The sequence below is a fragment of the Macrobrachium rosenbergii genome, chromosome 25, assembly GCF_040412425.1.
Source record: "Macrobrachium rosenbergii isolate ZJJX-2024 chromosome 25, ASM4041242v1, whole genome shotgun sequence".
Lineage (NCBI taxonomy): Eukaryota > Metazoa > Arthropoda > Malacostraca > Decapoda > Palaemonidae > Macrobrachium > Macrobrachium rosenbergii.
The window spans coordinates 4,835,439-4,856,962 of NC_089765.1; the positions used below are offsets into that span (position 1 = coordinate 4,835,439).

The 21,524-nt window shown below is 45.2% G+C and overlaps 1 protein-coding gene across 1 annotated transcript in view; it reads right to left on the minus strand.

Annotated features, from left to right (window-relative positions):
• The window catches only part of LOC136852286 (dnaJ homolog subfamily C member 8), a 95,389-nt gene extending 74,141 nt beyond the window's left edge, over nucleotides 1-21,248 (minus strand). The window contains exon 1 of the mRNA XM_067126786.1: nucleotides 21,090-21,248. Within this exon, the coding sequence (XP_066982887.1) occupies nucleotides 21,090-21,173 (84 nt within the window). The 5' untranslated portion in view covers nucleotides 21,174-21,248. The remainder of the gene's footprint in view (nucleotides 1-21,089) is intronic.
• Between the last annotated feature and the right edge of the window lie 276 nt (nucleotides 21,249-21,524).

A 21,524-nucleotide genomic window follows, 5' to 3' on the forward strand; every position in this document is an offset into this window, starting at 1 on the left:
CAGAAATTCATCAACGGATTCACCTGACTGCTGTCGCCGGTTGCCAAAACATGCCTTGCAAAAATCTCGCTCGTAACTTGACGAAACACTCTCTAGTTTTGCAACGCACCTTCTACACGCAACACAGTCTTCAATGAGTTCGCATAAACTGGGGATACACAGTTCACTAGAGCCCCAGCCTATTGGGTGCGCCTCCACTCTCCCCTCTATAGTTTTGAAAGGTTCGTGCCAGTAGCTTCACTCCTGGCCGCCATAGGAGAGTTGTGAGTCTGTGTTCAGTCGACATGGCTTAAGCAGCGAAGTCATGATGAGTATTTGTTGAATAAATTGTTATAAGACTGAAACACTTGGTAGCAAACTACAAGCTTTATTCAACAAAACACCTGTCAGATCTATAACATAAACAGACAAAATATCAGCTAAGTAAATATACAACACATACAACATAAACAACTTATGACAAACATAACAGAACAAAATAAACACGTAAATTTACATATCAACAGAGAGGAACTGCAAGAGGGGAACCACTACTGCCTGTAGCAATTGCATTGTAACTAACTCGCATACAGCAGTGATACCAAGCATGAAAACAGCTACGCTTAGTGTCGCCAGTGTACACACTACTACCACAGGGAGTGTAGGAGCCACTCGTCTAAATAGAGGCAGATGTTGATCCCCATGAGATGTAGCCATTTTGTCATTGGGGCGAGGACTTGGGTAAAAACTTGAGGGGCTGTCGAAAGTCTGAAGCACACCGCTCAAAATTGGAAGACCTTGTCCTGGAACACAAACTGTAGATATTTCCTGGCCTCCGAGTGAACTGGAAAGTGGAAATATGCATCCTGCATGTCTATGGTTGCCATCCAATCCCCTTGATGGATGGAAGACAGAACTGGGTGGGTTGTTTCCATTTTGAATTTCGTAGTCTCAATATAGAAATTCAGGGCCCTGACGTCCAGGACAGGTCTCCAACCTCCCGATGATTTTGGGATGATGAATAGGCGGTTGTAGAACTCCGGCATATTGACATCTCCGACTATTCCTGTGGCTCTCTTGGCAAGTAGAGACAAAACTTCCTGTGAAAGGGCCAAATACCTCTCTGAATCTAGAGAGTAGGCTGCCAAGTTGATAGGAGGTTTCTCCCTGAATGGGATGGAGTATCCTACTTTGATCACCTCTAAAACCCAAGGTCCTACATCTCTGTCCTTCCACATGCTCCAAAAATAGAAGCCTGGCCCCCAATGGTACACTGCAAGAGGAAGGTTTGCTTGCTGACTTCTTGATTGGCCAAATGGACCTTGAATATGCTTGGGAACGGGGCTGAAATCTACCTCTACCTCCTCGAAATGTTTGCTGTAGAGGGGGAACCGTTCTAGGTGCAAACAATGCGGAAGATGAGGAACGTCCAGACTCCTTAGGGCATTGGTGGACTGGGCCAAGAAGTCTTGTGTGGATTTCTTTTGCAGCTCCACTGTGATATGTTCTACTGTAGAGCTGGGAAAGCGCTCATGTTGATTTAAAGGTGCAAAAAGGAGTGCAGATCTCTGGTGGGGAGTGACCCCTTTGGAAGTGAATGAACAACACTGTCTTGCTTCTTAAGTACTCCCACAGCGAACAAGGCTGCCAGCTCCTGGGATCCATCCCTGATCGCTTTATCCGCGCATGAGAGCACTCCAAGCCAGACTGTAGCAAAGTTAGCTTGGAGAGAGGCCCAATCTTCTATTTTCTTTGCTAAGGCGCCGACAGTCCAGTCAAGAAAACTTAAGATCTCGAAGACCTTAAAGATGTCCTTAGACAAATGCTCGAGTTCAGAAGTCGTAAACAAGATCTTGGAAGAGGAGAAGGTAGATCTTTTTGACGAGTCAATTAAACTGGAGAAACCCCCTTGGGAGGGAGCAGTAACTCCAAACAACGGCGCTTCCCCAGTCACATAAGATAAGTCTCTTGTCTTGGATAAGCGAGAAGGAGGAGTGCAGAATACTGCTTTCCCCGTCTTCCTCTTTTCTGTCAACCAGCTCTTGATACTTGACAGAGCTTTCTTTGACGATTTCAACAGCACCATCTCAGGCAGCCTAGAAGCTTCCGTAGGCTGTCTCATCATAAAAGAAGAGCCGGGTGAAAAGGGAATCGCTGGTGAAAAGAAGTCCGGGAAGCAAAACAAGAAGTATTTCAAAAGGGAAGAGTGGGCTGAAGCAGGCTGATCCTGTTCTACGTCCTCTTCTGCAGACAAAATGGGTGAGAGAGTCAAATCCTCAGGCTCATGAGTCACTGATGTTTACGTAAAAGGTCCATAATACTGTCTAAGCATTGTTTAATCAGTGCCAAAGCCGGATCCTGAACCGGACAAAAAGTGGAATGTGGTGTCAGATGCCCGGAATAATTTGGCGCCCGCTCGGAAAGGGCGTGATCGCACACTAACAACCGCTCGCGAACTACTTGTTGAACTGGTTCAATGGGTGCATCGGATCCTCTAGATCCCACTGTGTGTTTGGATCCCTTAGATCCCACTAAACACTTGGATCCCATAGATCCCACTTAACGAATGGATCCCTCGGATCCCACTGGACGAATGGATCCCTCAGATCCCACTGGACTAATGGATCCCTCACATCCCACTGGACGAATGGATCCCTCAGATCCCACTGGACGAACGGATCCCTCAGATCCCACTGGATGACTGGATCCCTCGGATCCCAATGGATGTCTGGATCCCTCAGATCCCACTGAATATCTCGATCCTGCCAATCCCACTAGGTACTTGGCTCCACCAAATCCCACTAAACTGGATCCCCTTGGATGCCCAGATCCCTTGGATCCAAAAGTACGATCTCTGTGTTTCTTAGAGATCCGCTTGGGCGACAGAAACCGACGCTCTGACACCGACACTATGGGCGACACGTTAGATGGATCATCCAAAAAAAACTACGTGAAGGCTTGGGACTCGGATGCCGATCTCTGTTCTCTTTGCACAGGATCAGAAATTTATACTCAGCCGCGGATATCGGCCTTTTCAATGGTCTGGATGTACTTTTGAATTGCCAGCTGCGCTTCCTTGCTTTGCACTTGGATTCGTCAGATCCCGAATCCGCATCACTCGATGAATGTGCATGAACTCCAATATGGACGCCTTTCCAGTGGCTGTCCGCCGAGTCCTAGGAATCCCAAACAACAGGCTCTGTTGAGGGGCAACTACCCGTGGGGGAAACCCCATCGACTCCCTGGGACTTTACGGCCTGCCTCCTCCCGAGGTTTAAGGGAGTTTGATGGGATTCTCATCTAGGAGCATCAGTGGACGAGCCACCTCCACTGACACAACACTTGCACCAACGTCACTGGCACTAATCTTGTCCATAAAGCCACTCACTGAAGCCCCTACTTGAGCTACAATGTTCACTAAGCGACCAAATTTCTGGTCCATTCTGGCTTCCAGACTGGTGATGGCATTGGGTTCATTAGTTTGGAAGTTGGATAAAGGAGTCACAGGTAAAGTTGGAGGACTGGTGATAGGGGAAAATGCAGATATAGGAGTTGGAAGAGCCTGCAAAATACGAGAACCCTGACTAACTGAATTCTTAGCTTCGGTCTCAGCCGCCTCTCTACTACATCTGTTACTCTCAAGTTTATTTAAGTAATAACTAGTTAAGTCTTCCATTTCCCCTGATCCCATTCTTTACATTTGTCACAAGTCAAGACTGCAGAGCAAGTTTGTCCTTACATTTACAACAAATGGTATGAGTGTTGTAACTGATAAAAGTTAGTCAGACATTACAACCTTTGCTGTAAACCTACTACAGTACTAGCAAAATGATGTCAGACATTATACTGAAACAAAACACTGTAAAAGCTTTTATCTCTTTAAAAATCGACACGCCCGAGATATAAATTTCTCGTAAACTTTGCTTGGAACGCTGATACACTATGGAGACTCCATCCACCCCACCGGATGCCGGTGGGGGTAGCGCAGGAGACATACCCATAAACCCAGGTCAGTTTCATTCGGTATACACACTTAGTGAAACCTGAGATAACGCCTCCGTCCTGCGGGAGGAGGAGGTTTAGGCAGTTAGTAGCTTATAAGTATAATGAAACATCATTTTATCATAAAATGTCGTTTTCATTATAATGACTTACCAAAACATGTAAAAGTTGATTCCACATTTAAGGTGGAAGGGCAGGGATGAGTACCAGTTATTGAAAGGTTACACACACAAAAAAAAAAAAAAAGAAAAGGAACAAACTCTAACCATGGGGTATCTTAAGGATCCATACCAACAAAAGGGCAGGAGTCACATTATCTGGTAGATGGGCTTTGCAGGAGGTACTGCTGCTGGTTGAAGCCCATTACCTGCAGAGGCCTTGGGCGTAAGCACTGCTAGCCACCTGCTCCATAACAACTCAAGCAGTCAGGGAACTACACCGCTGACTGAGACAAGGGGGTGACTTCCTTTGCTCTTGCCCTGAGCAATTGGAAAGCAACCAGACTGAAAAACGGGTCTCACCGACCAACCTAAAAACAGTTAAATACATCCCCTTCCCTATACCCTCAGTAGCTCATTCAGAACGGAGGGTACCCAGGTGAACTGAGCACCCCCGGCTTCCCATTAACTCACCAACCATAAAACCACAGGGGAAGGAAAGATAAGGAACCTACCTCTAGTGTGTCCCCTAAACCAAGCCTGCTACCGATACGGTACTTAACGCAAACAGGTCCTGATACGCAACTTCAACCACCCCTGCAAAGTGAGACGCAAACACCGACTTCGACCTCCAGAAGGTGCTCTGAGTGATCTGCGAAAGTGACTTATTATGATGGAAGGCCACTGAAGGTTATTGAGCGCACTTCGTGAATGTGAGACTGACTAGGCGTGCGGCCTCTTCTTGATGTGCTCAGCGCTCCTAAGATGAGTTCTCGACGAAGAAAAAGCCAGGGCATTCTGGATAAAGGTCTGCTGGATCTTTCAATGAACACCACAGGTTAGAGGAACGTCCTCTGATGCTGGCCGCTCTGGCTGGCAAGTTTTGATAGCTCTAACGGGGGCACAAAGAAGCCTCCACCCTGAGGGCCAGCCACTGGAGAGTTCTGAATGGTAAAGGACTGAGGCCACGGGTTGAAGGAGACTCACTTTGGCCAGAAAATTCAAGGTGAACGAGCAAACAGCATTACCTTGTGAAAACCCACTTCCTTGTCGATGGCTTGTATTTCACTAACCCTCTTTGCCTTGCCGTTGCTAAAGCAAATCAGAAACAGGGATTTTAGTGAGGTCTCTAAGAGAAAGATCTTCTAAAGGTTCATAGACTTGAGACATTAACCACCTCAAAACTACATCTAAATTCCAGGCAGGGGCAGGTTTTGGAGCCTTAGCTGTGTCTAAGGACTTGAGAGGTCTGACAAGTCTCGGTTATTTGATAGGTCTAACCCCCTATGGTAGAAGACGGAGGACAGTATAGCCTGTAGCCCTTGATGGTTGATGGCATCAATTTTTCTTGAATCCTCAAGTAAATTAAAAATCGGCAAGTTGAGTTATAGACGCCGAAGAAGAGGAGATACTATTTTTCCTACACCAGTTCCTGAAGACTGTCCACTTGGATTGGTATAATTTGCTCGAGGAGTCCCTTCCGCACCCTCGCAATAGCCTCTGCAGCCTTGCTTGAAAACCTCGCGCCTGATGAGCTTCCTGGACAGTCTGAAGCCTGTCAGAGCGAGAGAGGACAATCCCTGGTGGAACTTCATTAGGTGGGGTTGTCTGAGAAGAGACTTTTTGAGGGAGAAGCCTTGGGAAGTCTATCAGGAGATCTAGCAGGTCCGGGAACCACTCCTTCCTTGGCCACAGAACGGGCAACGAGGATCAGCTCGACCTTCTGATGGAATTACACTTTGTTTATCACTTGCCTGATGAGCCCGAAAGGAGGGAAGGCATAGGCAAACAGGTTCATCCAGTCTAGAGCATGGCATCCACCATGAGTCAGTGGGTCTGGAACTGTGAGCAGAACACTGGGAGACGATGGTTCTTGGAGGTAGCGAAGAGATTCATTATGGGAGTGCCCCCCACAGATTCCACAGATCTAGGCACACTTGCGGGTGCAGGGTCCACTCCGTAGGGAGAGTCTGGTTCCACGCTGAGTTGGTCCGCCAGGACGTTCAGCTTTCCCTGCACCAACCGAGGGAACAGGGCCACTCTGTTGCTGTCCGCCCACAGAAGAAGGTCCTCAGCTTGGAACAGGGCTAAGGAATGGGTACCTCCCTGTCCGGATGGTTAGAGCCGCCGAGTTGTTGGCGTGAACAGCCACTGCTTGGCCCTGAGACATGGGCCTAAAAGTCCTGAGAGCGAGGTGAATGGTCCAACAGTTCCTTGACATTGATTTGGAGCTTCTTCTGTCTGTCCGACCAAACTCCTGACGCCCTGAGGTTGGCTAGATGTGCTCCCACCCAACATTGGGACGCGCCTGGAGAACATCTGCAGGATGGGTTGTCTTGGGAGGAGATCCAGACCTCCGAAAGCCTTCCGGTGACCTCCACCAGAAAAGATGCCCCTTGACGTCGTGGGAAATGTTGAAGACCGTGGTTCCATTTTGGGTCCTTCTGTACCAAGAGCCCCCTGGAGGAAAACTGTAGGGTCTCATGTGCAGACGGCCTAACCTTACAAATTGCTCGCTGACCACAGAGTTCCCAGGAGAGCCATCCACTGACGGGCGGAGCAAACGTCCAGGAGGAGAAACTTCTCCACCGCCTGAAGGCAGGAGGAGACCCTTTTGGGAGACAGAGAAAAGCCTGAAAGCCAGACTGTCCAGAGTCATCCCCAAATAAAGAATCCTCTGTGAAGGAACTAAGCTCGACTTTTTCCGTGTTTATCAGAATCCTAAGTCCCGAGCTAACTTTAGGGTTCTGTGAAGGTCCTCCATGCAGCGGTCCCTTTGATGATGAACGGAGTAGCCAGTCGCCTAGGGTATAAGGAGATCCGAACTCCTCCAGGTGGAGCCACGACCTATCGGGCAAGAATCCTGAACACTTCGGGCTGTCGACAGGCCGAAGCAGAGGGCCCGGAACTGGTAAACTCTGTCCTTGGAAAACAAAGCCGAAGATACCTCCTGGAGTCCTGATGTACTGGAATGTGAAGTAGGCATCTTCCATGTCGAGGGTCACCATCCAATCCCCGAGTTAGTGCCTGAAGAACTGAGCGTTCGTTTCACGGAGAACTTGGCTTCACTAAGTACAGATTGAGAGCACTTACGTCGAAACTGGCCTAACCCTTGATGACCCGGGACTACAAACAGGCGGTTGTAGAAACCTGGGTTAACACGTCCTGCACTACTTCGATGACTGCTTTTCCTAAGAGAGACCGGACTTCTGTCTTCTAGGGGGCCGAAACTTGACTGCGCCTCTGAGTATGCTTGAGTATGCTGTCAAGGAAATGGGAGAATTGAGAGAGGAGGAGGTTGGGCTAACGGAAGACGGTAGCTCAGCTGGAGCACCTGCACCACCCACTCGATCTGCACCTCTGTCTCTCCATTCCTCCCAAAAGAGGCCGAGTCTGGCCCCACCTGCGCATGGAGGACAGGGATCCTACTTACTTGGTATGACGACCTTGTGGCTTCGAGGAGAACTTAGACCCTGGAGTTGGAGCGGACCTTGAGTAAGGTTGGACCTGGAGTTACGAAACGGATGCCTGTTAAGAGGAGATACCATCTTGGTCAAAGGAGCCGGAGCAGGCTTCGGTCTGGTGAAGACATAGACAGGGAGATGTGACGACGCCTCCTCTTTATCCATGGCTGACAGACGTCTTTCACTACTGCTTCTGGGAAGAGGCCCTTTGTCAAAGGGTGCGAACATCAACGCCGTCACTGTGAAGAAGTCACAGCCTTAGACAAGAACGAGCACCAAGTTTCTCTTCTTCAGAGAGTGGCCATGGCGAAGAGGGAGGAAATTTCACCTGCCGCATCATGGATAGCAATATCGGTGCAGGAAAGGAACCCCGGATTTTTTCCAAGACGTCTTACATTAGCCTGCTCCACCTTGTTTGAAAATAGCCCCATTGACCAATCGATAAAGCTGACAACCTCTAGGGAGTTGAAGAGGTTCCTGAAAATGTTCTACATCTAGGGCAGAAAAGAAGGTCTTGGCTGCCTCAATGAAATGCGCTCTTGGAGGGGTCCACAAGGAGCCGAAGTCCCCTTGTGCTGAAATTGCGGATCCCAGTGAAGGAGAAGCTCCCAGTGCTGTAATAATTTTGCCTCCTTTTCGACAGCTTTGAAGGAGGGTACATGCAAACGACGACTTACCTGGAGGACCCTTAGCTTCCAACCACGCCTACCTCTACTTTTAATGCTTTCTGGAGGCGGTGGAGAGTACCAACTTGGGAAGTGAAGTGGCAGGACCTTGTTTTCCTAGGACGCAACGTAGAAGTCGGAGAAGAGGGGGCTGTCGGCTGAAATGTTGCAGGCATGACTGCAGCAGAAAGCCGAGTAGAGAAGCGTGAATGTGAAGGCCCCGATTCACCTGGGGCCTTCCTCTTCACCAGAAAGAATCGGTTCCAGCCCAGACCGTCCAGAGTTGAGGAGGAACGACTTTTATCCTCGGGGAATACCAAGGACTTTGATCACCATTTCTAGCTTCCTTCCAACAGAATAGACTCCTGGGAGGACGAGGATGTAGCCAAAGGAGCAGACACACTTCTGTGTGTAGGAGGAGGAGTAAGAGGCCCGGTACTTGGTGCATGGAACTTCCTGAGAGGGCTAGGCCTCTGACTGCACTAGGTGACCTGGGAGGAAGCTGCCTGAAATGTATTTTCTTGATCGATCCTCATGCTGAGCAACCAGGTATAGGGCTGGCTGTCCTTTTTCTTGAAGAGTTTAGTAACCCTAGGGCAGGAATTATCCGGAAGATTGCCTCTTTAAGGGCCGAGAGGTCTGATCCTACTTATGGCGACGAGGAGGGGGATCCGAAGAGCTGGAATATGAAGAGACTGAAGATGAACTGCTGCTACTCTCACCTGAAGAGCTTAACCTCAGCTAGTGCTGCTGCTCGATCATGCACCGCTTTGATGAAGCCTCTTCTGGGGACACCATCCTGCGATGTCGGCGATGGTGAGAAGATCGACGCCGATGGATCACTTTCACGCCTCCCCTGAAGCTTTTCAACGCTTCGGCGAAGCCGCTTACTACTCACGCCACCAGGACTAAGGCTTTCTGTGTCCAGAGGACGAGCCTGCTCGCGGGGGCAATAATTTCTGACCTTTTTCGCCAGCGCCGGACTGTCTTCAGCCTCAGAAGGCGAGCGGGACAGTTGCCTTTGCTCAAAAGATTCAGAAAAACGAGCAGACTCCGCCTGAAACGCCGATCGCGAACAACCATTGTTATCACCAACACCAACATGACGTCATCATCGACGCTTAACGCCGACTTCACGGTGCGAGAGCAAGACTAAACTTAAGACCGACTCCATGAAACCGCCCATTTCGCTTCCATTTGATTTCCTGAAAAGAACGAATTCTGATTTATCAGCCTCGAGGCTGGGCTTGGCTTTAGGAAAACATACTGGAAGCTGGTGAAGAAGAGGGGGAATATGAGAGGGGAAAGAGCAGCGGTAGAGGAGGGGGTAGGAGAGGAGGAAGGAACAGCTGGTAGAGGAGGTGACACCGATGCCACCACCAAAGAAGATGATAGCCTAGCTTCCTACGCTTTAAAGGCTTTCCTATCCCTATCCCGAACCAGCTTTATCTGATGGGAACTGTATGTTTGCCAAAACTCCTGACTCATTCCATACATTCACTGCATGTGTTCTCCTGGGAACACTTCTGACCCCTACATGCTGTACACAAAAAGAATGGCGATCGTATTTAAGTTTAATCTAGTTTGGCGTGGAGCACAAATTCCCGCGCAAACTTGGATCCCAAGAAGCTTCAATCCGACATAGCTACGAATTCCCAGAGCTAGGCTAGATTAATAAACAGGCAATTAAGTACTCTCACCAAAGAGAGACGCCACAACTAAGAGCAAGCAGACAAAAGAACCCAAACAGTTTGAGGCAGATCGGACGCGCGAGATGCCCAATACGCCTGGAGAATGAAACTGACCTGAGTTTATGGGCATGTCTCCTGCCACGCTACCCCACTGGCATCCGTGGGTTGGGTCTCCGCCAATTGTATCAGCTGCCCAAACAAAGTTTGAAAATTTATATCTCGACGTGTCGATTTTAAAGAGATAAAAGCTTTTACAGTGTTTTGGTAAGTCATTATAATGAAACTTTATTTTTATTACAATAATGTCATTTTATATAAGTAACTTACCTAATAATTACATAGCTGAATCCTTACATTGAGTGAGGTGGGATAATGGACATATACTACCCAAAAACTACTTGATATGGGGGTAATTTGGGGATAGCAAATTAGCTAGCATCTTGGAATGCTTGTTGTAACCTTACCTGGTGGGGAGCAACAGCAGACGGGTACTGCCTCTGGTCGTGGGCCTTCCGACCTGTAGTGGTGTGGCGGTAGAGCCAAGAATCACCTCTACTGAGTGGGTGCTTTGCAACATAGGTTAATCGCAGGTTGCCAAAGCTAATAAATCCAATGGGTCACATAATGATATGTGGATTGCCCTGCTTCTGCGCAGTACAACAGAATAACAAAGACCAGATAAAATTAACCTAAGCCACACGACATTTTAGCCAAAACCATAAAAACCAATTGATGACACTCAAGATTCAGTGTCCAATTAAACTTCCCAAGAAGTACGACTGCCTTCTCAAGGAGAGGGATAGAGGGGAAAAGGGAAGGCGTTCCTCCTATCCTTCATCCCCAAACCATGCCAGCTGCGAAGAACGGACCTAAAGTACTGAATCCATTGAAGCGCCTGGCCTTTTTCAGTGGCCTAGATACATGTGCAAAACGGTCACTGAGTTTCTTCTCGATGTGGGAGAGTCTGAATCACTTGAAGAAAGGGTATGGTATCCAATCTTATACCTTCCAACGGTATTCTTCCGATCCTGGGATCAGCGGACAACAGGCTCGATGAGGCGACGACTGCTCAGAAGCAAACCCCACCGACCTCCCTTTGACTGCCAGTTTGCTTCCCTCCCATGTTTGCAAGGAGTTTAGCAGGACCTTGGTCTAGAGTGGTCGGTGGGATGAACAGCATTTCTCCACTGACACATCACCAACACAACACTACTAAATTTGTCCATTAGACCTTCACAGAGTTCCAATTTGGGAAACGGTATTCAAGCAAATTAAATTTTTATTCACCCGCAGCTTCTAAGCTGGCAATGGCATTGGGTTCAGCAGAATGAGAGTTAGGTACAGGAGTGACATGAAAGCTGAGGACTGGAAATGGGAGAAAAAGCTGTCACAGTGTACTGATGGAAATCCTTCTTTGAATTAATGACAATACCCTTCATAATTGGTGAACTGGAAAAACGAATTGGTTTTCATCTTATCAATAAGTTGAATTAACCACTGAAATTGAGACTGTCTATGATCGTGCGTGCACGTAGTGCGTAAGTTCAACCAAGTGCGAAGTTGCGTAAGCTCAACTCTCACTGTTCAAGACGTGTTTGGCGACTTGAGGGGGAAAGGATGTAGCCTCTTATTTCCATTTGAAATGCCACATTTCCCTTTGTAAAAGGTATGCACATATCTTAGTTTATATTGTACATGTTGCCATAACACTTAATAGTGTTCTTGTGTATCTTCACCTTGATGTAACAGCAATTGCCGAGAGTTTTTATGGTAATGTTACGTAAGTAGTGATATTCTTCCATAATTTTATGAATATATATCAATTCTTGACTCCAATTCCACCTCTTATGCATGAAAGCCCGGCTAACTGTGTGTAATGTAACACTTAAGTTAGGCATGAGTACATCATAGCCTAGGCTAAGGACTGCATGCTGTTTGGCACAAGATGGTGTCTTAATGAACTTTTGTATTACAGGGAACCAGTCCAGGTATTCGACACGAACCAGCACAGGCGTCCCCGGCTTAATGACGCTCCGAAGCTTCACGACGGTTTTTCAGACATATTCATTAAAAATCCAGGCCGGCTTTACGACGCTTGTTTCAAAGTTTTACGACTTGTTTCCGCATTTATCTTAGCTCATTTCTTATCACTTTTCAATTACGTATATTTATAAAAATCCGTTTCGGTTTAGCAGTAATCATCAAAAATCAGGTTTCTGCTAAATTATTAAAACATACATTGCAAGGTTATGACGTTTTTTTCGGCGCTTTACGCTTGTAAGCTTGAACTAAGCCAGAGCTTAGCTCGCGCGCTTGTATGAAACTGGTATTGGTACTGTAGTTGACCGACAACGGCCTTCCTGGGTCGTATCACGCAGGCGCCGCAGAACAATACCAAACAACCCTTTCCTCACTCACGTTTGCTCTCGCAGAGTTAGGACGTTGTCTCGTTGTTTTCTTCAGCGCTGCAGTTTTTCGTGAATTGTGCCTTCACTATGGCTCCAAACGGCAGAGTTCATCATCTGATGCCAGTGCATCCAAGAGGCCGAGGAAGAGCATCACCATGGAAAGCCGCGCACGACGAATCGCCGCTCGAGAAGGGGCGAAGTAACACTGAGATAGGCCGCCTTGGGCCTTAGCAGAACGACGGTTGTTACCATAGTGAAGGACAAGCAGCGATTCTGAAACATGCAAGACGCTGCACCAATAAGGCAACGTGATTAACGTGAAGGAACGAGCCAGAATGTAGTGAGATGGAGAAGTTATTGTTCATTCGGTTGAAGACCAGAACCAACGGCGTGGTTCCAGTGAGCCCGAGTGTGATTCAAGAGAAGGCTAGGGAGCCGCATGTGGCAGTGGTGAAGAAAAATGGGGAAGGCAGTGCTAGTGAAGAATTTTTCCGCCAGTAGGGGTTGGTTTAACTGCTTCAAGGTCAGCAAAATTTGCACAATGTGAAGTTGCAGCAGTTGCTTAGCGCTGATGACGTAGCAGCAGAAAAAGTTTCTAGTGGTTTGGCTGAGATAATTAGAAGGTGGTTACACTGCTGACCAGGTATTTAATGTAGATGAGACAGGGTTATTTTTAAAAAGAATGCCAAATCGTACATAAGCATTTCAAGGAGGAGAGGTCAGCACCAGGCCATAAAGCTGGTGGGAGAGGCTGACTTACTTGGGGCAAATGTTGGTGGCGATTTGAAGCTTAAGCCCTTTGCTAGTACTTGGCAGAAAATCCCAGGGCTTTAAGGGCATTTTCAAGAGTCAACTCCCCGTCATTTGGAAGTCCAACAAGAAAGCTTAAAGCTACTTGATGGTCTTCGAGGACTGGTAATGACCACTTTGTGCCCGCAGTGGAAAGGTATTGTGCCAAGGTTCAGTTTTCATGTCCTGCTTGTCTTAGACAATGCCCCTGGGTCACCCGGCAATCTTAGTAATATGAACCCTAACGTGGAAGGGTGGTATCTACCACCAAATACTACATCCTCATACAGTGATGGACCAGGGAGTCATTGCTAACTTCAAGGCATACTACCTGAGGAGGACAATACGCGCTGCTTTACGGGTCCGTTGAAGGTAACAAGGAGTTGACTCTGAAAGATTTTTGGAAGGGCTACAACATTGCAGATGCTGTGACGAACATCGCACGCTTGGGACGAAGGCGAAGGTGTCGACTTGAATGGTGTGGAAGAAACTGTGTTCCCGCAGTTTGTGAATAGTTTTAAGGGGTTTGAGCAGGCAGGGATGTTGAGGCCAGACAAGGAAAATTGTTGGACTAAGCAAGAGGCTGAAAACTGACTTGAAGCTGAGGATGCTCACTGAGCTGCTGGCATCCCACGGAGAGGAATTGTCATCGGAGGACCCTCATTGAGCTGGAGAAGCAGATGATCGAGGAGGAGTGAAGAGGCACCACAACCAAAGGTCAAGAATTAACAATCAAGGGCTTGACAGAGGGTTTTGCCTACCTGAGAAATGTTTGGCAGCATTTGAGGGTGAGGACCCGAACATTGCCAGGTTTGAGAGGATCTGCAGAGAATGCTGGATCTTACCACGTGCCACTGGTGGAAGCGCTGAAGGAGAAGTTAGCTGGAAGAAGAAAGTGCAGTCTAGGCTAGACTTTTCTTTCGTAGAAGAAGTTCTCAGCACCACCTGCCACTCCTAGTCTAGGTAAGGATTTCTCAACTTTATTTTTATTAACTGCTGTAATATAAATTGTTATAACTTGTATTAATATTTATAAAATGTTACTGCAATTTATATTTACATACTGTAGATACACAGTATAACCCAATAAATTTTATCATTTGTATCATTGCAGAAGTGACTCCTAATCCAGATTCCCAGAACCTCTACACCTGGCTATGAATCAGAACCTGAGCCTGAACCTGTACCTGCAGTAACCTCCCAGCAGCTTTTCCAGCTCTATCAGGTAAGGAATTCCCTAAGTGTTTAATTTTTATAATTTTCATACATGAAATCATTTGTATATACAGTACTGTACATATGGTGCTAAAATTTTATATTTACTATCGCATAACCTAATTTTATTTCATTATGTGCCATTCCAGATCCTTTTGGTAGTGATGACAGTCCTGACTCCCTGAAGAATTCCAGGGTTTTAGTTACGGGACCTTTGCCCCCTCTCCAACTTCACCAGGTAAGGAATTTTAATGTTTTTTTCATGTTTTATAAATTTTTATAATACAGTAAAAAGTGTACTGCACTTCACCCACTGTACAGTACACTATTGCTTTAGTATTTTCTGTAACTTACATAATCATTATCATTCCAGATCCACATGTTACAAGCAGCTCTCCTCTCGGCCCAACTCAGCTGACCTTTATCCTCTCCAGCTCCATCAGGTAAGGATTTCATTACTTTTTTTCTTCTCAAATCACTTATAAACTGTATACAGTACAGTAGCTTATTGCATACATACCCTCTGTGGTAATTTCTATCTTTATCATTCCACAAATGACAGGTGTCCCCTGCTCAACTCCAAATTACCTGCACCAGTAGCACCTGCACCCATTTCATGTCCACCAGGTAAGGAATTTTCACTTTTAGAAATTTCTATTAGCCTACATTGTTTTAAATTGTGTTATTATACTTTATACAAAAAGTACAGTACTGCTGTGTACAGTATCATTTCTATCTTTTTCATTGCAGACCCCTACACCTGCAGATGCCACACCATAGCCCCCCAAGCCAACCACTAGAATTTGGTAAGAACACTTTCTGTTTTATAAATTGTTATACATTTTATAAAATTAGTGTAATTAAGTTTATGAAATCCACAGAAGTACTTTTTTATTTCTAACCTTTATCATGTGCATTATCATTCCAGACTGACATGCACCTTTAACCTGACCTCTACTGGAACTGTACAAAACCTTCCTCATGTAGCCTCACATCTTTCAAATCATCAAGGTATTGAATTTCTTCACTGTTTTTAATGTTATAAAATGGTCATATGTACAGTACATTTGATAAATATAAAGCAACGCTTTCATTCTAATAATCCAGACTGCCCAGCACCTTTACTAGGAGCTCCCCATCTCGCCTCCATCTTCTAAAAATCACTGAAATTAGGGAAGGAATTATATTTTTATTTTGTACTGTTGAACATAGGCTTCATGAAATACCTGAACTGATACAGAACAGTGTGTAACACATACAGCACAAACTTGCAGTAATTTTATCCTTATCATTGCAGGCCCCACGCATACACCTCCATCTCCCACCCTAGCCTGCGGTTGTAACAACTGACAATCACTGAAATGAGGTAAGGAATTCCTAACTCCCTTATAATTTTTATATATTTATTATTTCTACTGTAAAGTACTGACTGTTCTGTATTTATACAGTACAGTACTGTACTTTGTTGCATGCAGGACTAATACAGTAATATTATATGTACACTAATACTAAATTTTTACATTCCAGAATCCCCTGAATCATGAGGCCACACCATTTTTCCAGGGTTAAGAAGGTCGGGTTTCCAAAATAAAAGGAATCACTTTTTTTTTATCTTTTATAAACTCTGTATAAATTACAGTACAGCAGTGTACTGTACACCTGTGTTACTGTATAACATGTTGTATTTTACTTTTTGTGCAGTATATGTACAGTACTTTATACTTACTGCATACAGTGATTTACTGTACTTTGTAGTAAATTGTAAATTTTACATTCCAGAACCACCAGTTTTGGGATACACACCACATCAAAATGTAGGTAAAACATCAAGAAACAACATGCAGTATACCCAAAGGATTAAAAAGTGTTTTCATAACTTTTGTTTCAAATTTTTATACAATTTTCTGGCGTCGGTCATGTCGTTCCGGCTATTTAGCGATTTTCGGTTTACGACGCGGCAAGAAGAACGGAACCACCGTCGTAAACCAGGGGACTGCCTGTAGTAGGGTATTCGTACAAGAACCAGTATAAGTGTCACTCTATGTAAGAACCAGTTCTAACAATTATGGAAGGAACATTAGGAATAAGTTGTTTACACCATGTAACCTACTAAGAAGCATTAAACAACCGCGGAGTCAGCGCCTCCTCAACCTAACTACAAAATGAAGATCCGCCCGCTTTCCACGCATTGGGTACCAGTCCAAGCTAAGAGTAGTCCGGGTTTATTAACGAGGCCGTGTGTTAGTTACACTTGTTTAGCCTATGCCCAGGATTGAGTTGTTATGTATAGGCTAGTCTGGAGTTAATTGTCCTAAATGAATGGTAGCCTCCAATGTAAGCCAGACAATTGACACATCAAGCCACGAGTAGTATAAACAAATATTACATATGGTGAGACAAATATGACAACAGGCATCGTAAGGGATAGGCAATGTATCAATATCATCCCTTGAAGAATGCCTACACTAGCAGAAGCCTTTTAGCTTCGCCCTAGCTGTAGCTTTTCTAATTGGTCACACTTCAATATGTCTAAATGAGTCTGGTAACATCTTCATTTACTCTTTTCCCAGTCCTTTATTCTGTCACAGTTCAATTCAGGCGAACAAATTTGTTCTTAAGTAAGTACAACAAATGGTATGTGTGTCATATTTAGCGATGTAAGTCCAGTTTGCAGCCTTTGCTGCAGCACCTAATGCTGATAAACTAGAGTCCGACATAATGGTCAAAAATTCTGAAATGAATAAGTCACAATTGAAGTATCCAAAATTTAGCTAGGCCAAATAGCTGCACTACCAAAATCAAAGAGTACTTCACCAAAGACAATCTTCGACCATCCGTGAAAAATCGAAAAAAGAGCTGCTAATAACTGTTGTTTAGTCATTAACCGGCAGAAATGAATTGAGCTCCTTAGCCACGTTGTACCTATTCTTCCCCATAGTGGCGGGGTAACATACCACCACCCAAAACAAAAGAGCACCAATAAAATCCTTTGAATTTTGAGCTGTCGACAGTGTAGAAACTATATTATGTAATTATTTGGTAAGTTACTTATATAAAATGAAACAGTAACCAACTGTTTACTGATAGAATTTCCCACAACTGGAATAGGAGTCGAAATCCCCAAAACAGAATGTTGAGACTACTTAAGGCAACCACCAGTCTACTTAGATTGAAGACAAAACAATAGCGCATGCTGAAACTTATAGGCATATGACATCGAGCAAGAGACATGTACAGGAGAGGAAGGCACACTAATAAGAGCTCACCTGTGAAACACAGCTGAAAAGCACATAAGCCATAAGAGTACATGCAACAGGTGCACAAGCGAAACAAGCACAAGCCATAGGCATGCAAGAGATAGGCACACAAGCTATAGGTGCGGACGCAATAGGAGCGCACGCGATAGGCAAAAGCCCAGGCGCACCAGCCCTAGGTGCGCACAAGCAACAGGCATACAAGTCATATATGCACACGTGATAAGCACATGAGCCATGGGCGTACACGCGATAGGTTCGCAAACATGAGGCATACAAGCCGCAGACGTACACGCAATAGCTGCACAAGCCATGGGTGGGCACACAATGGGCGCCAAAGCTACAGGCGCACAAGTCATAGGTGCGCATGCGATAGGCATCAAGCCATAGGCACATAAGCAATAGGCGTACTGTTATGCGAAAGATAGGCATGCGCAAGAATGCGGCATTAGGGCAAAATGAGCAAATTCACGCTAGACGCATGCTAATGGTGCACCAGAACTGCGACGTGCCCTATTACCCTGGCCGAAAAATTCCACAATACACGTGAAAGCCGAAGGCAGTCTAGGCTTCTCACTATAAATTTCTTCGAAAAGGCAGCTTAAACTCGCTTAAATACTACAAAAAGTGACAAAGCACCACTGCTTCCAAGATCTGATATGGTAAAATTAGAGGTAAAATTTCGGGAGACTCCTCTTATACTTACCTGAGTGATCCTCTTGGAGAACGAATTCTGGTGCTAGAACTGGCGCCATTAATGCCAGACCTGGTGCCCTACCAGACAGAACAGAGGAAGGGAACAACGGGCACAGATCCACACCACTTCCTGACATGTCCCAGTTCCCTGTCACTCCAAGCCAAGAGGAAGTAAGACAGAGTGTGCCAAGGGCAAGGCAAGAAAAAGCAGGGATGTTGACCCTTCCTCCAACAAGGCAAACAACCCGAACTTACCGAAACACTTGGGAGGGTAGCGTAGAAAATAAAACACTAATGATAATAACAATAAAAAATTATTCCACCCAATCAAATCTAATCCCTTCAATTGATGAGGAGCTCATTTGGAGTAACAGATCGAAGAGAAGCAGCAGAGGACCTAACCAGTTACTAAACGGGGGAGCAGACTTAACAAGCTCTCTACGTTCGCGATCAATTACCGCATTTCTTTCAACTACAATTCATACAGTTACATAATCATAACCTTTCCCTCAGCAAAAACATATCATGAGGGTCAATAAAACTGGAATAATGCCTATTACAGCAACTCTTAACTTACAGGATCTTACCAAACAAATATTAAAAAAATTAAAGAACAATCCAACAGAAAACCGATTACATCTGACAAACTCCTACCGAAACCATCAACAGAAATAGACTGACCGGCTATGACTGCTTGAACCTATCGGACCACTGGTGGGGGTGGAAGAAGTAGATGGATAGAAGACGGATATTCATAGAAAACTGAGTGTTCTCTCTTTTTTTTTTTTTATCCACTGAACTACCTCTGGCGCAGAAGTAAAAGCTATATAATGGAGAAGTGAAGTTCATTTCAAAAAAAGGGATTTAACCAGACAACATCTAATAACTGGCTATATAAGACTGCAGAGCATATATTGGGCAGGACATGTGGGTTTCACTGGAAGAGGGCAGAATGCCTAATGTTGTTAAGCAAGGATCAATAGAAGGGAGAAGACCAGTGGGGAGACCAAGGATGAGATGGAAAGATGATGTGTTAAGAGCTCTATGAGAATTGGGAGTGGAGGAGGATCCTCAGAATAACTGAAGAGAGATGCAGAACTCAATGGGGAACCATGGAGAGGTCTGGTGCAAGCAGCCATGGGTCTCCCAGATGCCTGAGAGCCAACAGAATGAGAGTGAGTAGCAAAAGACCTAACCAACCATACTTGACCTAACCTAGGGCACCTGTTCTTGATAATCCAACAGTTTAGGGGTTTAAATTCACTGCATTACGTATATAAAGTCAAGATCAGCACACACATTTATCAAATATTTATTGAATCATGAAAAGAATGAAAAATTGAGCAGTTTATCTGGTTACACAAGCAGAGACTGTAAAAATACAAAGGGTATAAAGGGGGAACATAAAAACACAAAAACAAGATATTAGCTCTGGTAGAAGTACAGTATGGGGTTGCTCTGATTTGGGTATTACCTTGGAAATTGACTTTTCCTGTAGTATTTTGGTTGCTTATTAACCATTTACTGTTATTTTTTGGCAGTCAACTGTAATTAACCTGTAATTAACAGCAGAACTGATATGTTTTTGCACACTGGCCATCCTGGAATGTTATTGCGTATGTGCAGTATTATAGGGGAGGTTTTGGTAAAAGTGGAGTTTCCTTCACTGGGGGGGTTCAGGGGGTGACTAACTAAAACGGCCTGCTAGGTTAGGTTAGGTTAGGGTATGTTGGGTTAGCATAGTTCCTGGTAATTCTAAGCCGTAGTTCCACGGTGAGCCAGACTATGGCAATTGACGTTTTCCTATGTTATTTTACTTGCTTTACAAGAATTTAAGGTAATATTTTGTTGGCCGGCTATAAATAAACTGTAACTGACCTTTGAAGACTACACCACCGACGGGGTAGATCTAAGCCGGCATTCCACATGAGCCCCCACCCCCCTCCATAGCTAATACGGCAAAATTGTAACCAGTAAACACCCCTAAAAATACCAACCTAACGTACCCTAGGGATGTTCACTGGTTACAATTTTGCCGTATTAGCTATGGAGGGGGGTGGGGTGGTTCGCTGCGGAATGCCGGCGTACATCTACCTAGTTCCTTTTATAATAGGTTTCCTTAGCCAATCCCTTCTTGAACATATGGCTCCCTAATGACCTGTGCATTCACGGAACCATTCCATAACAACAACACAGCAGTCCGTGCGGAATAACACTGTAGTTCTATCCTAAGTTTTTAAACATTCCATAAACCCAACTCAATCTGAATGAGAACTGTCAATGAGACTGAGGTCCCTGCATTTCCCCTAACCCAAAAACCTCACTTTTCTGCTAAGGTCCCCAGAAGTAGGGTAAGTGGGTGGGGTCCTCTACCTCTACAAGCACTCGTTTGCTAAGGAAACAACTGTCAGAAAAGAACAAAAAAAACATTAAAACACTGGAAAATTATATTTTCAAGCCCCAAGTGCAACAGGCTCACGGTTCAATACTGTAAAATAACCCCCAAAACTCCGATGCTGAACTCGATGGGGGCCAACTTGTTAAATTGAACCTGATGCTTCTCTTTGCAAAAACCAGGCGAATAAACAGCCTACATGGCCCTCTGTTTGAAAAGATACGCCCTCTCCCCCGAAAACTATGGGGGTCAGGAACAGCCTCAACTATAGGAACCAGAAGTAACCTAGACTTCGGTTTCTCGTACTGATTCCGAAGTGTAGGTTAGCCTGGTCACTTTCAAATGGCAACAAACCACGCGCATCTGTACTAACATCTTTGTAGAATATGTCGAATGTGTCTCCACCTTTGGTCGCACTATTTTCAGACCCAATTGGCTTAAATCCTGGGGACGCCATGGTACTACAACGTTACCAATGTTAGAAAAGCAGGACAACAAACATTAGCAACTCTTGTTGAAACTTCTTCTCCACTTGTTCACCGATACTCCGGAACCCTTCTAGCACACTTCTGGCACCTATACTAAGTATTAGCTCCGCGTCCGGTATTGCCTTGGAAATTTACTTTCTATAGTATTTTGGTTGCTTATCAATAATTCACTGTTATTTTTTGTCGCTCGACTGTAATTAACCTGTAATTATCCTCAGAACTTATTATATTTTTGCTATTGCTCATGCGCCGAGTTATAGAGGAACTTTTAGTAAAGTAGTTTCCTTCACCTGGGGGGTCCGGGGACCGGAGTCCCCCGG